This window comes from Elephas maximus, chromosome 1, assembly GCF_024166365.1.
Source record: "Elephas maximus indicus isolate mEleMax1 chromosome 1, mEleMax1 primary haplotype, whole genome shotgun sequence".
NCBI lineage: Eukaryota > Metazoa > Chordata > Mammalia > Proboscidea > Elephantidae > Elephas > Elephas maximus.
In genome coordinates, this window is record NC_064819.1 from 17,387,994 (window position 1) to 17,409,653 (window position 21,660).

Sequence of the window (21,660 nt, forward strand, 5' to 3'; positions counted from 1 at the left end):
GGACTTTATGCTACAAGAGTGTCTCCCCCTTCCTGAATTCGAGTCACATAACAAAGTTCTCATTGCATAACTTAGTCTTGGAACTACAAGGTCAGCGGCAAGGGCAGTCCAACCAGTCCCTCCTTGTTTTACATCCCCCTCTTTGTAATTGCTGGACACTGCGTCCTCCTGCCCACCTCACCCCAGTGCCATGAGTGCTCCATCCTTGCTAAATGAATGTTGTGAGTGTGATTTTATACTGAGACCTGATAACACTTTGGGGTCTAGGAGGGTAAAGCCACAGCTCTGGACATGACAGTGAGGCTTCACCTGCTGGAAGAAGTCATTCTCGATCTAAAGCAGACATTTGGAGTGTCTTCTCAGATCAGAGATCTGAGTTCTCAGAGAACTTCCCACAATAGCACCCACCCACCCACAAGAGTGAGCCTGGACAGCCAGGTTTATATCACGTGACTGCCCTTCCCACCCTATGGCCACATTTGACTGGACCAAGAATGGACAACTGACATAAGCTGAGCCAATTGGATTTCCTCTTCAGGACCAATCCTTCTTTCTTGGCTTTAGGACCAAGACCTCTACCTAGTTTCTGCATACAGCTGGAGTTGAGGTTCCCTAGACACAGGAACTGTGGGCCAGTTATGACCAGATAAATGCCCTGCCTGTTGAAAGAGAATGATGACGTGGAAGCTGGTCAAGTTGCTGGGAACAAGCAGAGATAAAGTGGAGCCCAGGAAAGAGCAGAGAAAGTGTTCCAGGCATTGGGTACATACCCCAGATCTACCGATGGGGTGAATGGCATGCTTCTCAAGTTGGTTCCTGGAAAAGGAGCTGATGGCTCAATCCATTCTCCAAGGAACACAGGCAGTGGGGACAGGAACCAGAATAGAAAAAGGCACCACATATTTATCCTTTTGTCATTTTTTTGTGACACTGATGGACAGAGATCAGCTAGGCAGGCTCTGGGAGAAAGAGACTGGGATACCTCATATGGGGAGTATCTCTGTCTTTCTCTTTAAAGGGCCAGGCTTTGGTGTGTGTTAGGGCAGGGGAACAAGATGGTGATATGGAGGCTGTGGCAAGGGCCCATGTTGGGGCTGGAACAATTGAAGGCTTCCCAATATGAAGTAACTGAGGGCCAAAGTAGGACTGGATCCAGCCCACCCCTGCTCCTCTACCACCTGCCCAGCACTTAATCCCCACACCCTGTGCCTTTTGATAGTTGAGAAAAGGCCTGTGCTAGCCCTTCAGCCACCGGAGGAAAAGAACAAATGGAATCTATGGCTTCAGAGACACAAAGTCAGAGGGACTTTATTTAAACAGATTTTAATTAGAACTAAATCAGAGAGTTTTGTGTGCAAAAAAGCATCTTGGTTTTTAACTTAGAGCCATCACCCCATATTAGTTCTGATGTGTACGATCTGAGTGTGTGTGTGTGTGTGTAGGTTGGTGTCCACCCTTGTATGAGTGTCTGTGGAGGACCCACCAGTTTATGTAGTATGTCTTTTTGATCTCCGTGTACTGACAGGGTGTGCTGGAGTCTTGTTCCGGCTATTCATTCTCCTTAAAGAGTCCTGAATCCCCTTTAGTCATCTTCCCTTTTCCAATCTCCCCAAAACAAGGATGCTGGGAGGTGTGCAGCTGAGGATGGTCCTGAGGGCGGTCCTGAGGTATTCTAGGCCACGGCTGCCCCACTGGGGTGAGGCTTCAGCTCTCCGAGTCCAGAGGGTAGGAGCTGAAGGTCCCGGAGCAGTTCCAGAAGCGCAAGACCACAAACACGGCAGTCCCCAGTAGCAGGAGGGCGCCCAGGGCCCCAAAGAGGATCCCGAAGAATGCTCTGAGCTTTATGCTTAGATGCTCACAGTGCTTGCCCCAAGGCATGTAGATGGAGAAAGGCACACAGCTGGGGACAGAGAGAGGGGCACGATCAGGAATGGGGGAAAGCCCGCCCTCAGCCTCCCCACCTTCTCCTCTTCTGCGGGGCCAGAGGCGGTTCTCCTTGGTTCTTGGAAAGGGAGCTGAGATGGCTTGACAGGCTAGGCTCACCCACTAGCGAGAGGCCGGAATCAGCCCTGAGGCCATGCTGAAATGAGGCCACTGGGCAAAGGAGGCAGGCGTGGGCCTTAAAAACGTGTGAATTTACCTGGAGACAGGTCCATGAACACAGGGATGGGGGTTGGCTAGCCACAGATGAACAAGCTCAGCCTGCCTCAGGCTGCTGAGCCCTGCCCCCGGAGACTGGCCCTGCCTTAGAGAGCTAGCCCCGCCTTCAGCCCCACCCACTCCATCCTTTGCCTGACTGAGGCAGAAGGGATTGGGGACCGGGCAGGTTGAGGGAGGCTGCACTGGGGCCCTAGCCTGGGCAAGCCGTCAGAGAGGGCAAAGGAGTGGTGATGCCCATCTCCCTCCTAGCCTGCGGACATACTGCACTCCACTCCTGGGAACCCTCAGACTGTGAATGAACAAACAGGTCCTAGGGCACCAGCTTCAGATGACCTCCCCTGACTGAGTACTCTTAGGGAGCGGCAGGGCTAGGCCTAGCCACAAGCTGGTTGGTTCCTTTTCCACGCCGAGACAGCAGGGTGCTCATCGAAGAAGCAAAATCACGCAGAAGAGGGTAAGGATTTTGGCTTTGCAAACCCTACCCTACTTAACTTCCTGGGTCCCTTGGACAGGTTACTTATCATCTCTAAGCTGCAGTTTTCTTATCTTTAAAACGGTCATAATAATATTCACCCCGTCGTTTGTTTGCATTTTAGAGGTAATATAGTTCTCATAAGGAAAACCTGGTGGTGTAATGGTTAAGTGCTACGGCTGCTAACCTACAGTTTAGCAGTTCTAACCCACCAGGTGCTCCTTGGAAACTATGGGGCAGTTCTACTCTGTCCTATAGGGTCACTATGAGTTGGAATTGACTGGATGGCAATGGGCATAGTTCTCACACACAGTGTTGTTGCTGTTGTTAGTTCTTGTTGAGGCACTCACAAATCCTTTCCATTGTCCCCCTTTCTCTGATTCTTGTTCTCACTCGATTACAAAGCAAACCATCCTAATTTTCGCATACCATGAGGTACCATGGTATTCCTGGACACTTTGCAGTATCTTGAACCAGCTTGGATTCCTCAGCACTGTCCTTGTGCCTCTTGTCCCTTACCCCACTCACCTGCACTGAGGCCCTTCGGGCAGGTGCTGGCACTGGCCTCCGTTCTCACAATAACCCTCACTGCATGGGGACACGCAGGTGAAGCCGTTCTGGGGGCTGTAGACCAGGTGGTAGCCCTTGTAGCCACTGCAGTTGAAGTAAGTCTCCAGTGTGCTCAAGTTCACTGTCAGGTAGGACACAGATGAACACCAAAATCAACTAACAACGAATCAATACCTTTGAATCCTTTCATGCCCCTTGGGATAGACTGTTGCCCACCCACTTTTTCTACCTCTCAGGTTCATTGGGAAGCTGTTTTCCCATTGATCGTGCATGCTGCTGCAAGGCAGGGGCCTTTATGACTGTTTGAAACCGAAAAAAAAAAAAAAAACAGGCGTGTGCTGCAAATTGCTGTTTCTACAGGGCGTTGTATGGGATGTGTGCATTTTTGGTAGGAAACAGAAATTTTGAAAAATTTTCTTTGGGACATCGTATGTCCCCCTGAACTCTAAGGGTCGTCCAGGGCTAGAATAGCAGGGCAACGTATGTCCCTTGGGTCAGATCGTTGGTGGGGGCCAAAAAAATAAAATAAAAATCCTTATTACCTTCCAGAAATTCAACAGCACTCAATGATTTAGCATGCTTCTATTAATGAAAACACATGGTATCAATAAACAATTCAAAGCAGAAAATAATTGGGTCTTGAAAGAAAGAGTCAATAATTCCATTTTCAGGGGGTTTAACCTCAGGAATAATTTGAAAGTGCACAAACACCTATGTGCATGGATGTCCAGGTCAGTATGGCTTATGATAGCAAAAAGCAAGGAGAGGGAGGGGCGAATAACCTTAATGTTTAACAGGAGGGGTCTTGTTAAATTCATTGTTATATAACCTTACCAAAGGAATGTTGTGCAACCAGTAATACAATGGTATAGAAAAAGCAGTGGTTGAGAGCAAGTGCTCTGAAGCAGTCAGACCTAAGTTGGAACTCAAACTCATTTATTAACTGGTTGTATGATCTAGCGAAAATTCTTAACTCTCACAGTCTCAGTTTCCTTATGTTTAAAAGAAAATTATAATAACACCTACCGTGCTGTGAGATTTAATGAGATAGTATATCCAGAGCACACAGTACAGTGCCTGACATATAGTAAGGACTCAATAAACAGTAACTATTGTTATGGCAGAAACCCTGGTGGTATAGTGGTTAAGAGCTGCGGCTGCTAACCAACAGGTCAGCAGTTTGAATCCACTGCTTGGAAACTCTATGGGGCACTTCCACTCTGTTCTACAGAGTCGCTGTGAGTCAGTAATTGACTCGACAACAGTGGGTTTTTGTTGTTACAGCAGAGCCCTGATGGTGCAGTAGTTAAGAGTTCTGCTGCTAACCAAGAGGTCGGCAGTTTGACTCCACCAACGGCTCCTTGAAAACCCTCTGGAGCAGTTCCATTCTGTCGTTATGAGCCAGACTCGACAGCAATGGGTTTGTTTTTTGGTTTTATTATTATGGCACTGTATTTAAAATGAAAACCCTAGTGGTGACTACGGCTTGTAACCAAAAGGTTGGTGGTTTGAATCCTTCCTTGGAAACTCTATGGGGCAGTTCTACTCTGTCCTATAGGGTCGCTATGAGCCAGAATCAACTTGATGACAATGATTTTGATATTTAAAATATAATACACTTATTAAAACATTATTGTTGTTGTTAGGTGCCACGGAGTTAGTTTGGACTCATAGTGACCCTACAGGACAGAGTAGAACTGCCCCATGGGCTTTCCAAGGAGTGGCTGGTAGATTTGAACTGCCGACCTTTTGGTTAGCAGCCTGAGCTCTTAACCACTGTATCACCAGGGCTCCACAGAAACTAAGTTTTCTAAGTGGTAGAAAATTAACTGGAAATGATTTATTGAATGAAAACATCATTATGAAATATCAAATAGGAATACGTGATATACAAGGTCATATGTTCACAGTTGTTTGACCAATGAGGAGTTTATCAAACATTAGGTACTATTTGATCCCTTTATTGTTAAAATAAAAATCAAATCTAAAAAGCTGGTGGGTAAAATGTTTAAAATGTCTCTCAAAAGTTATCAACAACAACAAAAACTAAGTTAACTTCGTACTTGTGTGTGGCCTCACCAGAATGTTTTTCTGCCATGGGCTTGTGTGGGCTGAAGATCTGTGACAGACTCCCTCTGGCCTCCCCGTGCCCTGCCATTATCCCTGTACTCACGACTCTTCAGGTTGTGAATGTCATCTCTGGAGATGGGATGGAAGACCACATCGTGCCTGGGATCCTCACTCCTCCGCCACCTTCTCCTCGGGGGCTGGGGTAAGAAGGCCTCCACCACAGCATCCAGCAGCTGGTTGTTCAAGAAGTTGATGACAGGGCCCCGAGGGCGGTACTGGAACTCAGAGATGACCCTCCAGCGTCGAAGTAAGCGTCCTGGGCTCAGCGTGGCGGAATCACTGTGAGGGAGGGAGACAGTGAGGGCTTAATGGTGGGGGTGGATAAGGGGAAAACCAGGCGCCCAGCCAGTTAAAGTCCCACTTACTGTGCTTCCACCAGGCTGTTCCGGAAAAAGGCTGGCACATCCAGGGTCCTCAGTCTGTAGGCCACCTAGGATGGAGAATGGGGGGTGGAGATGATGCGAGTGGTGGGGGTGGGTCATTGCAACCTCTTCTGAGACTCTTCCCCACTTTAATGCATTTTTTTGCCCCTGTCTGTTTTCTTTTTTGAACGTGAGCCTAGGACCCCTAGAATATTTCTCACCCATAGCTGTATCCCTACACCCTAACCTAACCCAGTGACTGGCGTGGCTTCCTGTTAATGTTTGCTGGTGAGTGAAGGACTTTAGGTCCTTTTTGCCCCACCTCTGCCTAATGTTACAAGAAGGGAATCTGAAATGAATGGCCCCTACCTTGTCTCAGATCCCAGTCTCACCTACTCTTTCTCTCACCACGTGTTTATTAAACATCTGTTATGTTTAGCCAGTTGGCGGAGGCGGTAATCAGGTGCTGGGCCTTATTCAAAGGGCCCACAGTCTGGTGCAGTAGACAAATGCCAACAGATTATTCCATACAGAGTGTGGCGTTCTATAGTAGTAAGAGTAATAATGTTATTATAAAATATAATAGTAATATTATTATTATTTTAAACACTTATTGTGTTCCTGGCACTGTGCTTAGTGCTTTACATACATTATCATTTAAACCTTGACATAACCCATTAACACAAGTACTATTATTAGCCCTATTTTTCTAGATGAGACATTAAATAATTTATCTAAGGTCATATCTCTAGTAAGTGATAGAGCAGGGATTTGAATGTGGTGTGTAGGAGTCTAGAGCCTACACCCTCAGCAACTATGCTTTACTGACTATGACTGAGGTGTGGACAAGGGCATGGGAGCCTACGAGAGGGAGCCCCCAGTTCTGTCTGAGAAGTCAAGGAAGGCTTCCTGGAGGTGATATGCCCCCTTGTGCTTCTCCCATATAGTACCAAGAAGGGCAGGTCTTAAGGGACCCCCATAGGGAGGACCTGGGGTGACTTGGCCACCCTCAACTCAGCTCATGGTGAGTTGGTCATTCCAGTCCCTTCTGACATCCATGTCCTGGGGCTTCCTGACCTCCTGCTCTATCAGCATCATCTGGGGGCAAGGGGCTGGATGGATGAATCTAGATGAATGACAAGACTGCAGGACACACAGTTCGGCTCAGCCTTGGCCCTGAACCTGCCAAGACCTCCTCGCCTGCCCAGCCTGGCCTGCAGCACTGACCGAGGCGTCGACCTCTGCAATGGAGGCATTTTCTTCTTCACTGAGCGAGAGCTGGATGATTCTCAAGGGAAGCTCTGGAGATAGGAGAAGCAAAAGCATAATCACTTCATGGTTTTTCCCAGCCATTCCCAGGTAGTCCAGCCCAAGGAGACCACCCCGTTCTACAGGAGGTCACTGGAGGAATCAGGAGAAGTGACCAAGCCTTCTGACTCTCCCCTAGTACTCATTCTACCATGACTCTCATCTTGCTGAGAGGCGAGGTCACCTCCAATCTTTCCTCAGCAAACAGGACAGGCCAGTGGTTTGTGATGTGACAGCTGCCACCACCAGCCCCCGTATCCTACAATTTACCACTGGTGGTGCAAATGGTTAACACGCTTTTTTTGCTGTTAACTGAAAGGTGGAGGTTCGAGTTCTCCCGGAGATGTCTCCGAAGAAGGGCCTGTTGGTCTACTTCTGAAAAATCAGCCAGTGAAAATCCTATGGAGCACAGTACTACTCTGATACACATGGGGGCACCATGAGCCAGAATCGACTCAATAGCAGCTGGTTTAAGGGGAACCTAGAGTTCTGCCCTGTGAGTTTGAAGAACTTAGCTGAGGACCTGTAAGTTTCCCCATCTTCCCCAAAGACGAGAGAAGTGTGGAGGTGGAGATGGTGGGCCATTTGGTTGTACCTGGACTGGCAGTGGGGGTGAAATTGTTCCCAGCCAGGAAGCAACGGCTGTCGATGAAGGCCGGGGGGCATGTGCATCTGGCCTGGCAGCCTGAAGTCTGGGAGATGTAGCAGTGGCCATTGTTGTAGCAGTAATTTACAGGGCAGGACTTGTTCTGACAGAGGAAAGGGTTCTCCACAACTGTAGAGGGAGCAGGGAGGTCAGCAACACCACAGCAGCAGGAGAGATGGAGCGTCCGGCCCATGGAAACCTGCTCCCTTGAAAGACTTGCCTTCTTTCCTGAACACCCACTCAGTCTGCATTCTGCTTGCGGGCCACTCCGAACCCAAAACTATCCTTCTCCCTTTCTCCAGCTACTTCTCTGTCTGGCAACCCTTTTTCCTTTGCCAGGTAGGTTTTCTCCCAGTCTGCTGAGGGGAGTTAAGTGTTTATCAGACCCTCCGCGTCAGAGAAGGACCCAGAAGGCTGGTGGGAGAAGGACTTGCCGGCTGTTTTCCTCACTCCCTCACTTCCACCTCCTTTTCTGCCTTGATAAGCTGTGATTCAACCCCTTCTGAACTCTACTCAGAAGACACAGCAGCCTCTAGATTTTAGCTGGGCATCCGAGAGAGCTTAGTGGAAGCCTCACCACATGGCCTCCGGAGGCTCAGAGGTGCAGGAACAGAGACTGGGAGGAGGACTCAGAGGGAAATTGAGGCACTCCTGCCACTCAACCCCCATGACAGCCTGTCCTGACTTCTGAAGCAGGAGACCTGAACGAGCCTGAGGGCCCAGCTTGCCTCTGGTCATTGGTGCTGTAGGAAGTTCTTTCCCTCTTTCTTCTCCTGGTCAAGCCCCTCTTCAGTCTTCTGCATGGATTTTTCCCCCAACAATGCCTCAGAGTGGCTCTGCCCAGGCCCCTCCCCCATGCCAGTACAACCCCTTCTCTCTCAGCCCCACACCATAAGCCACACTTTCCAAGCCCTCCTCACCCACCCACCCCTATTGAACATTCTAAAGACTTGCTGGGAAAGGGTTTGCCTTTGGCTTTCCTGGGCCCTTAAAGGGCCATTGTCTCCAGAACCTTATCCCACCAGGGCCCTGGCTGCAGCTTACCTGCACAGTGACGTCCATCCCCAGTCATGTGCGGGGGGCAGGCCTCACAGCCCTTCCCAGGAATGCAGCTTACATTTGGAAAGCAGTGCTCACAGGGGTCCCTGAAGCTTTCGCAGTACCGACCGAAGGTGTCCCCATCACAACTGCAGGCGGCCACCTGCAATGGAGAGCCAGTCACTGGGGCAGCCATGAGGCTGAGGCGTTAAGAGCTGCTTGGTGTCCCAGTACTGACCTCTCTGCTCTGAGAGCCCGTGAACCCTGAGTCTTTGTCTTAGCTCAACCATCATCTACTGAGCACCTTCTTCGACCAGGCCCTGGGCCTTCAAGTCCCTGCCTCAGAGGGCACACAGTCCGGTGCCGTTCAGGCTCCCTGCCATTCAACCCCCTGCCATTCAACCCCAGAATTTCAGCCATCATCCCTCTCTTTTCATACCCCTCCCCACACCAGACCTTTTTGCCTGAAATCCTTTCTAGAGTAAGATAGGGTCTGAGTTCATACATACATACATGTGTACCTACATACATATTCTGCTATCTCTAGAAAACTGGATCCCACATAAGCTGTGTTTTCCTCACTCCACCTCCCCTTGCTGGCTTTCAGCCACTGCTAAGCACAAGGAAGGAACAGGCAATAACCAAAATTACGACCCAAGGAAAGTAAAACTTTCTGGAAATCTCACATCTCCATCGCTTTTTTCTGATTCTCCTACTGAGCTGACTCTGGAAAGCTCCCTCATACGCAGCCCTCCAGCACTCAGATTTCAACTTCCAAAAGTGGATATTTTGGGATCTCTAGAATAATACTTTGGTTTTAATTCTGTTTTTCCTACTCTGTATTTTTTCCTTTTCTGCTCCATGGCCTCCCCCACCTCTACCACTTTCAAGTAGCCGTTCCCTGCTCAAGCCTCAGGAAAAGTGTGTGCGTGTGTATGCGTGCCCACGTATATAAAGAAACGAAGGGGTGGCAGGGCTTTGCCAGCCAAATACTTTCCTTCCTAGCTCCCCCTTTATAACCATAAAAAGCAGGTAGGACAAAATTCATGGCCTTAGGCCAAGTATCTTGACTAGAAACTCAAATGGAGAAGGATTTTCTTCAAACTGTAGAGATGTCTCTTTTAGCTGCAGGGGGAGAGGAAGGAGAGAATCAAGGAGATTTGGGCTTCCAAGATCAGAGGGGACCTGCACTTCTCTTTCTGACACCATGAAGATGAGGCCCCAAAGAGAAATGGCAGTGTGGTGCTTCTAGACAGATGGGACCTGAAGCAGCCTTAGAAAAGGTCTCCTGTGTCTGAGGAAGGCACTGAAGCAGCAGACCAGCTCCTTGGGCTACTTGTGATGGACAGCTGTATAGATTCATACCCAAGGAAGACATGGACACCTTCCCACCCTGCGCCTCAAGGCCATGCTCTGGATTGGACCCCAGAGCTGTGGAACTAGGAACCACCAGGGAATTCTAAGACAGGCTGAGGAAAAAGTTTCCTGTCAGCCAGACAGAATGGGAGCTTGGAGATAAGGTTGGGCTCTAAGCAATAAAGTTATATTCCTTACAGATGTGAGCTTGTGGCCTGAGCTTGGTATCTGTTCTACTCACCTCCCACAGCTCTACCCCACCCCCAATGTGGACATTACCCAGGAGAGGTTGAATTACAGTATCCCTTCAATTCCCATTTCTTTTCCCCTAATATAGGACCCTTCAGCACTCAGATTTCTACTCCCAAAAGTGGATATTTTGGGCAATCTACAATAATATATCGATTTTCATCTGTTTTCCCTACTCTGAAACCTCCCTCCCCCCTTCCACCCAACACTCACCTCGAGGGAAGAATTGCCCGCCCGGCTGGTCTGGTTGTATAAACACTGTCGCTGTGTACTGCAAAAGCAGGCCACAGTGCTGGGCTGCAGTTCAGAAGACAAGCCATTCTTGGCATTTCTTGCTAAAATCTTCAGAGTGAATGGTTCTGGCGACTTTGGTGTCCATAGCAATGTTCCATTCTCTGTCCCAGGGAAGACAAGACCATTGAGAACTTGGAGATCTCTGCTCTGCTGTCTGAAACATCCTGGAGCTGGTTTTATGGTATTTAATGCCCAGATTGCTAATGCTGGGATTTTCCCCACTTCTTTCAGACCACCCTCTAAATATTATCAGGTGTTTCCTTAAGGATGACCCTGGTCATGCTCTAAGCTGGAGGTAGCACCAGCCCAACTTACTGATTACAGGATGGAAGTCCACAGAGGGGAAGGCCTCAAAGGGCAACCCTGCCTGGGCCTGCACCAGGTAGGGTCATCCTGTGGGGGAATGCAGGATAAAGACTAGGATCCTCCCAACACTTCTCCTTCATCCCTTACCCTGATTTCTTGCCCACCCCTGTCACTTCCTGGATCTTTGACCAGCCGCCCTGTCAGACACCAGACTGCAGTGAAACACTGTTATATATATATATATATATATCCCCATGTGTCTGTCAATTTGTCATACTGTGGTGGCTTGTGTGTTGCTGTGCTGCTGGAAGCTATGCCACCAGTATTTCAAATACTAGCAGGATCATCCATGGTAGACAGGTTTCAGTGGAGCTTCCAGACTAAGACAGACTAGACAGACTAGGAAGATGGACCTGGAGGTCTACTTCTGAAAAAAATTGGCCAGTGAAAACCTACGAATAGCAGCAGAACATCGTCTGATATAGTGTGGGAAGATGAGCCCCTCAGGTTGGAAGCCACTCAAAATACAACTGGGGAAGAACTGCCTCCTCAAAGTAGAGTTGGCTTTAATGGCATGGATGGAGTAAAGCATTCGAAACCTTCTTTTGCTGAGGTGGCACGACTCAAAACGAATAGAAACAGATGCAAACATCCATTAATAATCAGAAAATGGAAGGTATGAAGTATGAATCTAGGAAAATTGGAAGCTGCCAAAGATGAAATCGAACATTTGAAGATAGATATCCTAGACATTAGTAAGCTGAAATGGACTGGTATTGGCCATTTTGAATCAGCCAATCATATGGTCTACTATGGCAGAAATGACAAATTGAAGAGGAATGGCATCACTTTCATGTCAAAAAGAACATGTCAGTGATAGGATAATACTCATATACCTACAAGGAAGACCACTTAATATGGCTGTTATGGGTTGAATTATGTCCCCCAAAAATGTGCATCAACTTGGCTAGGCCATGATTCCCAGTATTGTGTGGTTGCCTACCATTTTGTGATTTGATGTGATTATCCTATGTGTTGTAAATCCTAACCTTTATGATGTTAACGAGGCAGGATTAGAGCCAGTTATGTTAATGAGGCTGGACCCTATAGGTCGTACCTTGAATCAATCTCTTTCGAGATATAAAAAACAGAATCAAGCAGAGAGAAGAGGGAAGTCCTACCACCAAGAAAGAAGTGCCAGGAAAAGAGTGCATCCTTTGGACTGGGGTTCCTGCACTGAGAAGCTCCTAGACCTGGGAAGATTGATGACAAGGACATTCCCCCAGAGATGACACAGAGAGAAAGCCTTCCCCTGGAGATGGCTGCCTGAATTTCGACTTCTAGCCACCTAAGCTGTGAGAGAATAAATTTATTTGTTAAAGCCATCCATTTGTGGTATTTCTGTTATAGAAGCACTAGATAACAAAGACAATGACTATAATTCAAATTTATGCATCAACCAATAATACCATAGATAAGGAAATTGAAGTTTTTACCAACTTCTGCAGTCTGAAGTTGATCAAACATGCAATTAAGATGCATTGATAATTACTGGCGATTGGAATGTGAAAACTGGAACTAAAGAAGAAGGATCAGTGGTTGGAAAATACAGCCTTGGTGATAGAAACAACACGGAAGATTGAATGATGGAATTTTGCAAGACCAACGACTACTTGAAAATACCTTTTTTTTCCAACAACATAAATGGCGACTATACACAGGAATCAAATCAACTACATTTGTGGAAAGAGATGATGGAGAAACTCAATATAGTCAGTTAAAACAAGGCCAGGGGCTGACTGTGGAACAGACCATCAATTGCTAACATGCAAGTTTAAGTTGAGGCTGAAGAAAATTAGAACAAGTCCACGAGAGCCAAAATATGGCTTTAAGTATATCCCATCTGACTTTAGAGACCATCTCAAGAATAGATTTGACACATTGAACACTAATGACCGAAGACAAGTTGTGGAATGACATCAAGGATGTCATACATGAAGAAAGCAAAAGGTCATTAAAAGGATAGGAAAGAAAGCAAAGACCAAAATGGATGTCAGAAGAGACTCTGACCCTTGCTCTTGAATGTAGAGTAGCTAAAGTGAAAGGAAGGAATGAAGTAAAAGAACTGAACAGAAGATTTCAAAGAGTAGCTTGAGAAGCCAAAGTAAAGTATTATAATGAAATGTGCAAAGACCTGGAGTTAGACAACCAAAGAGGAAGAACACACTTAGCACTTCTCAAGCTGAAAGAACTGAAGAAAAAATTGAAGCCTTGAGTTGCAATTGTGAAGAATTTTACAGGGAAAACATTGAATGACAAAGGAAACATCAAGAGAAGATGGAAGGAATACAGAGAGTCACTGTACCAAAAAGAATTGGTTAATGTTTAACCATTTCAGGAGGCAGCATATGGTTAAGAACCGATGGTACTGAAGGAAGAAGTCAAAGCTGCACTGAAGGGATTGGTGAAAAACAAAGCTCCAGGAGTTAATGAAATGCCAATTCAGAAGTTTCAACAAATGGATACAGTGCTGGAATTGCTCACTTGTCTATGCCAAGAAATTTGGAAGACAGCTTCCTGGCCAACTGACTGGAAGAGATCCATATTTGTGCCCATTCCAAAGAAAGGTGATTCAACAGAATGCAGAAATTATTGATTTATATCATTAATATCACACAGTAATGGTTATGACTGTGTGTCAACTTGGTTGGGCCATGATCCTCAGTGATTTGATCAGTCATATGATAGTGTAATTACTTCCACGATAAGATTTGATATTATGTGATCACCTCCATGATGGGATCTGCTGTGAGTAGCCAATCAGTTGAAAGGGAGTTTACTTGGGCGTGTGGCCTGCATTGAATATAAGTGGACATTCTGGCAAGGCCTGTGGGTGTTCACTCTTTCTGGATCCTGCAGCTGGCTCCTTTTCATCTGATCTCCAGTTCTTAGGACTTGAGCTAGCAGCTTACCTGTGGTCTTGCCTGCTAATCTTTGGGATTCATTGATCTTCACAGCCTGTGAACAAGAGCCCTGCACTCTGACCTGCTGATCTTGGGTTCACCAGCCCCTGTGACTATGTGCATCAGGAGAAGCTTGACCCACGGACATGGGACATTTCAGCCTCTACATCCCTGTGAGCCATTTCCTTGATATAAATTTCTCTCTCTATATATATTTATACACTTTACTAGTTTTTCTTCTCTAGAGAACCCAACCTAAGACACACACACGTGCAAGTAAAATTTTGCTGAAGATCATTCAAAAGCCGTTGCAGCAGTATTTTGACAAGGAACTTCCAGAAGTTCAATCCAGATTCAGAAGAGAACATGGGACAAGTGATATCATTGCTAATGTCAGGTGGATCTTGGCTGAAAGCAGAGAATACCATAAAGATGTTTACCTGTGTTTTATTGACTATGCAAAGGCATTTGACTACGTGGATCATAACAAATTATGGATAACATTGTGCAGAGTGGGAATTCCAGAACACTTAATTGTCCTCATGAGGAATGTGTACATAGACCAAGGGGCAGAACAAGGGGATACTGCATGGTTTAATGTTAGGAAAGTTGTGCATCAGGGTTGTATCCTTTCACCATACTTATTTGATTGAATAGGTCTGGTGAAAGGATACAACCCTGATGCACATCTTTCCTGACTTCAAACAACTGCCTCTTCCTCCATGTATAGGTTCCTCATGAGCACAATTAAGTGTTCTGGAATCCCCATTCTTTGCAATGTTATCCATAATTTGTTATGATCCACACAGTCGAATGCCTTTGCAGAGTCAATAAAACACAGGTAAGCATCCTTCTGATATTCTCTGCTTTCAGCCAGGATCCATCTGATATCAGCAATTATATGCCTGGTTCCACGTCTCTTCTGTATCTGGACTGAATTTCTGTCAGTTCCCTGTCGATATACTGCTGCAGCCACTTTTGAAGGATCTTCAGCAAAATTTTGCTTGCGTGTGATATTAATGGTATTGTTTGATAATTTTTGCATTCAGTTGGATCACCTTTCTTGGGAATAGGCATGAATATGAATCTCTTCCAGTCCGTTGACCAGGTAGCTGTCTTCCAAACTTCTTGGCACAGACAAGTGAGCACTTGCATCCATTTGTTGAAACATCTCAGTTGATATTCCGTCAATTCCTGGAGCCTTGTTTTTCTCCAGTGCCTTTAGTGGAGCTTGGACTTCTTCCTTCAGGACCATTGGTTCCTGATCACATGCTACCTCTTGAAATGGTTGAACATCCACCAATTCTTTTTGGTATAGTGACTCTCTGTATTCCTTCCATCTTCTTTTGATGCCTCCTGTGTTGTTTAATATTTTCCCCATAGAATCTTTACTATTGCAACTCGAAGTCTGAATTTCTTCTTCAGTTCTTTCAGCTTGAGAAATGCCGAGAGTGTTCTTCCCTTTTGTTTTTCTATCTCCAGCTCTTTACATATGTCATTATAATACTTTACTTTGTTTTTCTGAGCCGTCCTTGAAATCTTCTGTTCAGTTCTTTTACTTCATCACTTCTTCCTCTTGCTTTAGCTGCTCGACACTCAAGAGCAAGTTTCAGAGTCTCCTCTGACATCCATCTTGGTCTTTTCTTCCTTTCCTGTCTTTTCAATGAGCTCTTGCTTTCTTCATGGATGATGTCCTTCCACCACTCGTCGGTCTTCGGTCACTAGTGTTCAATGCATCAAATCTATTCTTCAGTTGGTTTCTAAATTCAGGTGGGATATACTCAAGGTCATATTTTGGCTCTTGTGGACTTGCTCTGATTTTCCTCAGTTTCAGCTTGAACTTGCATATGAGCAATTGATGGTCTGTTCCGCAGCTGGCCCCTGGCCTTGTTCTGACCGATGATATTGAGCTTTTCCATCGTCTCTTTCCATAGATGTGGTCAATTTGATTTCTGTGTGTTCCATCTGGCAAGGTCCATGTTTATAGTTGCTGTTTGTGTTGGTGAAAGAAGGTATTTTCAATGAAGAAGCTGTTGATCTTGCAAAATTCTATCATGCATCTCCAGCATCATTTCTATCACCAAGGCCCTATTTTCCAACTACCTATCCTTCTTCTTTGTTTACAACTTTCGTATTCCGGTCATCAGTAATTATCAGTGCGTCCTGATTGCATGTTTGATCAATTTCAGACTGAGGAAGCTGGTAAAAATCTTCAATTTCTTCATCTTTGGCCTTAGTGGTTGGTACATAATTTGAATAATAGTCATATTAACTGTTCTTCCTTGTAGGCATATGGATATTATCCTGTCACTGACAGCGTTGTATTTCAGGATAGATCTTGAAATGTTCTTTTTGACAACGAATGCAACGCCATTCTTCAAGTTGTCATTCCCAGTATAGTAGACCTTATGATTGTCTGATTCAAAATGGCCAATACGAGTCCATTTCAGCTCACTAATGCCTAGGATATTGATATTTATGCGTTCCATTTCATTTTTGACTATTTCCAATTTTCCTAGATTCATACTTCATACATTCCATGTTCCAATTATTAATGAATGTTCGCAGCTGTTTCTTCTCATTTTGAGTCGTGCCACATCAGCAAATGAAGATCCGAAAGCTTGACTCCATCCACGTCATTAAGGTCGACTCTACTTTGAGGAGGCAACTCTTTCCCAGTCATCTTTTGAATGCCTTCCAACCTGGGGGGCTCATGTTCTGCACTATATCAGACAGTGTTCTGCTGGTATTCATAAGGTTTTCACTGGCTAATTCTTTTCAGAAGTAAACTGCCGGGTCCTTCTTCCTAGTCTTTCTTAGTCTGGAAGCTCAGATGAAACCTGTCTGTCATGGGTGATCCTGCTGGTATCTAAATACTGGTGGCATACCTTCCAGCATCACAGCAACACAAAAGCCCCCGCAGTAGGACAAACTGACAGACATGGGGGACACACACACACACACACATATATATATATATATATGTATATATAGTCTTTTAATCAAGCCTGTCTTATATATCTGAAGAAAATGGGAAAGCCTCCAGCAGGTTGAAAGGAGCTGATAGTAGGGAATAGATGAGAATAACTTCTAGCCATCACTCTTCCAGAGAGGAATCTAGTGGAGAAAAAAGTCTTTCAATAGTGTTACCTTTCATCTGAGAGAATGCCACATGGAGCAAAAGGGAAACAAACAATCCCTTCTTGTGCACAGAGAAAGAAACAGAGGCAGAGAGGTGATCAGAACTCAGAATAAGGTTATGTAAGGGCTTTGGTTTAGCAGAGAAGGGTTGCCAGCATAATTGGTGCTGACAACAGAAGAAAAACTGCACTCTTTGTGCTTTGATCTGTGGACCAGATCACGGGTGCGGGCCTGGGGTCTCTGATGCCATTACTGAGATTGAGAAACGAAGCTTTGGTTGGTCCCAGCACTGAAAATCAGGCGACGAGAGACAAAGCTAGGTAAACATGGTTAACAAACACATAAAAATAGTGAGAAATGTATCAAAGGCATTTGTGTTTCTTTAAATCTTGTTCCACATTATATCCTTTAAACAGACATGGAAATGTTTTAAACTAGCATTTGTTAATTGTTGTACTTCATTATTCTAAAACTATGGTGATTGTATAAAGACCCTATTATATTATATTGAGATTAAATGCTCTTTGAATTAGTTGTACATGTTCAGAGTCAGCCTAGCTAGTTGACCAAATCACCATAAATCCATCACTACTATTCACTGGAGGGCACCTACTTGAATCATAGGAATCATTTCTATGAAATCCTGACCCTGGATATCAAATGGAAGTGACAGTAATTGCACAGGGTATATAGATGCAAAATTATCCAAAGCTTGACTCTGACCTCATCTCCTACTTCCCCAGCCAAACATTCTTACCAAAGAGTGTGAAGTCAGTAGAGTTGTGTCTGAGAGAGAACGTGACATTTTCCGAGGAGCTGGTATACTGAATCCACTCGGTCTGCCCCTTGAAGGCTTTAATCTCAAGAGCCCCCTTGATAGACGGCGGGTACTGATCTGAAACACAAAGAGGAGGCTCGGGGTCTGAGGCAGGGCACTATCTTCCTTACCAGCCTCTTTTCTCTTTCTCCAGTCCTCTGGTTTGTGTGAAGCATTCCCAGGGCTATGACCCACCTCCGGGAGCAGGGATTGTTTTGTGTACCTGCTTGTTGGGGTTGAATTGCCCAAGGGGCCAAATCTTTAGCTTCCCTTTTTCTACCTCCTCCTCAAACACTTCAAGTTTTTTCCTGAACAGCATGCTGCTATATTGGATGTGGCACAAAATGAACCAGAGAGCCAGGTTGTTCAGGCCATCACAGAGTCTTACCTTTGGAAAAGGGCTGAAAACCTAGATGAACGTTGCATTTGTCAGGAAATACAGAAGTAAAAAACTTTTCACTGGTCTCTGTTTTGTGAGACCTGCTATTTCCATTTCATTTTTTGCCCATTCGTTATTTAGCAAACACTTATTAAGCACCTACTATGTGGCTAGTGGCACTGGTTTTTTGTGTGTGTGTGTGTGTGTGTGGCTGGCACTGTTCTAGGTAGAGAGGATATATCAATGAACAAAACAGATGAAAACCCCTGCCCTTATGGAGCTGACAGTCTTGAGGGGGGTGGGGTGGGAAAAGACACATATAAAAAATTATAAAACTGTTAGACAGGTATAAATGCTAAGGAGAAAAAATAAAGCAGGGAAGGTGAATAGAAAGTGTGGGCGAGTGTGAAGTTTTAGATAGGGTAGCCAAGAAAAGCCTCGCTGAGAAGGTGACATTGGAATAAAGACTTGAAGGAGGTGAGGAAGTGAGCCTTTGGCTGTCTGAGGGAAGAGCATTTCGGTCAAAGAGGACAGTAAGTGTAAAAGCTCTGAGTTGAGAGCAAGCCTGGCATGTGTGAAGAACAGCGAAGAAGCTGGTAGAGCTGGTTGAAGTGACAGCAGTAAGAAGTAGCAGGAGAAGAGTTCAGAGAGGCAGTGAATAGGGTTGACAGGGTCTTGAAGGTCATCACGACTGAGTGAGCTGGGGAGTCATTGGAAGATTTTGAGCAGAGGAGTAACACAAGCAAAAATATCTGTTAAATGAATAAAAAAAAAGGGGGGGTTTTACGGAATGGGGGCTTCTGATCTGCTCCCTAACTCTAGAAACACCTCTCTGGGTCTCGTGCCACTTACTGAGGGTGGCATTAATCTCCTGGAATCTTCTAAAGAGCATCCTAGTATGCAGTCCAGCATTTACATTCTGCATGGCCAGAGAGTCAAAGATGCATTGTGGATCTTCATTACACTCAGAGGCCAAACTCAGATTCGAGGAGGTGTTTCTCAGTTGGTCAAGGAAGACAGGGGTGAAGTTGGAAGGCAGCTGGTCACTCCTCTTGCCAAGGATACTTGTTCCATTGATTTTCCCTGTAACATATGAGATATGATGGTAATGGTACCAGGGGTGGGGCTCCAGTTGTATTTTTGCTGTGTCTACCCCTTACCCTCAGTTTATATGACTTGGGGCAGAGGGAGGGAGGTGTGGAGGGACTGAATGGCTTTCAGCTTCTGGTCCAGAGATCCCCGTTCAGTGAGTGAGGGGTTACCCAGTTTTCACATCCTATCTCCCAAGTAGAGAAATGCAGGTGGGATGGGGTAGGGGTGGGGCAAATCTGGGGTGGCATCAGGTGCCTCAGAGTCTCCTCCTGACCTTTTTACCCTGCTCTTACAAAGGACAGAGGTCTGGGCCCCATAAGCCTGAGGGAAAAACATCTCTCCCTTCCCTCATCCTGCCCCTACCCCATCTGCCCTGAGGACTCAGGCCCAGACTTACAGCTCATTCCATAGTGAAAAATCATCTCCTCAGAGCTCTCTCGGGGAACGGTGGAGCCATTGGGTCTCCTGAAGTCATCATCTGGATTGTCATTCCAGACTCCTGAAGAACAGAGTAGGAAGTTGGTCGTCCTGGGATTGTGGCTCTCCTCTTTCTTGGGAGCACCCAAAGAGTGATATTCAATATGTAAGGAGGGGTAGGAGGGGGCCTGGGAAGCCTCCTTCAGTTGCATCCGTTCTTGGTTCAGTCCGCCAGGAAGAGGGGAGAGGACCATGACCTCATACCTCGCCCCTCTCCTTTAGCGAGGGGGGAAGAAAGTGAAGAGGAAATGGAGGAAGAGAAGGAATGTGGGGATGCAAGCAGAAAGAGGGGAAAGATTTGGGGCAGAAAGGGGATAAGAGGGGAAGGAGAGGGTGGCTGCCCCCCACCCTCCCCAGAGCCCATTCTGGATGCTCCCTTGGCTGCCCTGAAATCTGGAGATTTAGGAGAAGGACAGGAAGCGAGCCTCAAAAGTAGCTGAGAGAAGCCCCTCCTCCCTCACCCACCAGCCCTGTGCCCTGAGAGTTCAGCTCCAAGGAGGTTGAGAAAGGGAAACAGCTTGGGATGTCCATAGGCCAGCAGGAGAGGGAGCTGCTTTCCACCTGGAGGTCTGGGCCCCTGTGTCAGCCACTGCCTCAGAGGCAGGGTCTGACCTGCTTCTTACCCAGGAGGCCCTCTGTGCGGTTTTTATACTCCTCTGGAAGGCTGGAGGAGGCATGGAGGATGTTGGAGAGAGCTATCACTGAGATGGTCACTGTCCCATCAAAGTTGGCTGAGACCAGGGAGCCATTGCGGGTCAGTATGATTCCAGTGGTGTTGAATATCTCCTGGCCTAGGACTTTGGGAAACAGATGAAGAAATCATAGGCATCTTGGGGGTTGGGGAATGATAGCTAAAACATATGGGGTTTCTTTCTAGGGTGATGAAAATGGTCTAAAATTGACTATAGTGATGGTTGCACGTATCTGTGAATACATGTGCTAAAACCCATCAAATTATTATTTCAAGGGGGTGAATCGTATAGTATGTGAACTGTATTTCAATAAAGGTGTTACAGAAAAAGGAGGAGACTAAGAAGAAGCAAAAGGAGAAGAAACCATCCAGGAGCCCTGAAGGCCTAGGACCTGCTAGTTGGAGGGTCACTGTGCAGAGAGGAGACTCTGAGAACAGCTCTGTGATGTCCTGGGAGCACTATCTCTAGCGGCACAGAGGACACCTCCAAAACCCATACCACTTCCTTCTTGGGGACTAAAGATGGTTATCAAAGGAGAAGACTCAGCACTGGAAGGCGGGACAGAAGTGGGGGGGGGGACATTTAATGCCTTGCTCATGGGGTGAAGAAGCTGCTCCGTTACAGCTGCTGAAGGGACGGGGTGGCAACCCCTCTCTTCTGCCTCCCCCCCGCCCCCGCCTGTTTCTACCTTCACATTCCAACACACACTGCTCCCAGGGCACTGAGCACCCCACTGAGCCCCAACCCAGGGAAGCAGAAGAGGGTGGCTGACCACTGTCCCCAGCCTACCTTCTGCATCTTCACGGTTGGCTTCAAATGTCACATTCTTGTCATTGAGCTGAACGTGAATTTTGTCATTGGGCTCAAGGAACCATTGAACCTGGAAGGGAATTGGAGGAAGCCTAAGTCTGGCCCGTAGGTAGGTCCAGAGGTTCAGAGAGGAGGCACCTGAGAGCAACTCAGGGCTAGAACCTGACCCAGGGATGAAGATGAAGGTGACAATATGACAGTGAGGTTCTGATAGCTAACATCTGCTGAGTGTTTAGCACGGGCCAGGCTCTGTGCAAGGCACATTTCTCTGCTCATTTAAATTTCACAACAGCCCTGAGAAGTAGGTCATGTTATTATCTGAGGCACTGAGAAGTAATTTCTTCAGTCACACTACTAGTAAATGATGGAGCCAGGACCCTAATCCTGCCGTCTCCAGA

At 46.3% G+C, this 21,660-nt stretch overlaps 1 protein-coding gene across 9 annotated transcripts in view; it reads right to left on the reverse strand.

The window, feature by feature from the left end:
- Positions 1–536: 536 nt before the first annotated feature.
- The window catches only part of MUC4 (mucin 4, cell surface associated), an 81,973-nt gene continuing 60,849 nt past the window's right edge, over positions 537–21,660 (reverse strand). For 4 of the 9 annotated variants that reach the window (XM_049879233.1, XM_049879241.1, XM_049879247.1 and 1 more), the window contains 13 exons: positions 21,242–21,332; positions 20,384–20,557; positions 19,681–19,782; positions 19,044–19,274; positions 17,753–17,890; positions 10,505–10,686; positions 8,693–8,849; positions 7,598–7,777; positions 6,922–6,995; positions 5,698–5,762; positions 5,376–5,611; positions 3,161–3,323; positions 537–1,900 (listed from right to left, as the gene is read on the reverse strand). In XM_049879233.1, coding sequence (XP_049735190.1) covers positions 1,705–1,900; positions 3,161–3,323; positions 5,376–5,611; positions 5,698–5,762; positions 6,922–6,995; positions 7,598–7,777; positions 8,693–8,849; positions 10,505–10,686; positions 17,753–17,890; positions 19,044–19,274; positions 19,681–19,782; positions 20,384–20,557; positions 21,242–21,332 — 1,989 coding nt within the window. In that variant the 3' untranslated portion in view covers positions 537–1,704. The remainder of the gene's footprint in view (positions 1,901–3,160; positions 3,324–5,375; positions 5,612–5,697; positions 5,763–6,921; positions 6,996–7,597; positions 7,778–8,692; positions 8,850–10,504; positions 10,687–17,752; positions 17,891–19,043; positions 19,275–19,680; positions 19,783–20,383; positions 20,558–21,241; positions 21,333–21,660) is intronic. The other 5 variants (XM_049879275.1, XM_049879267.1, XM_049879257.1 and 2 more) reach the window with 2 other exon arrangements.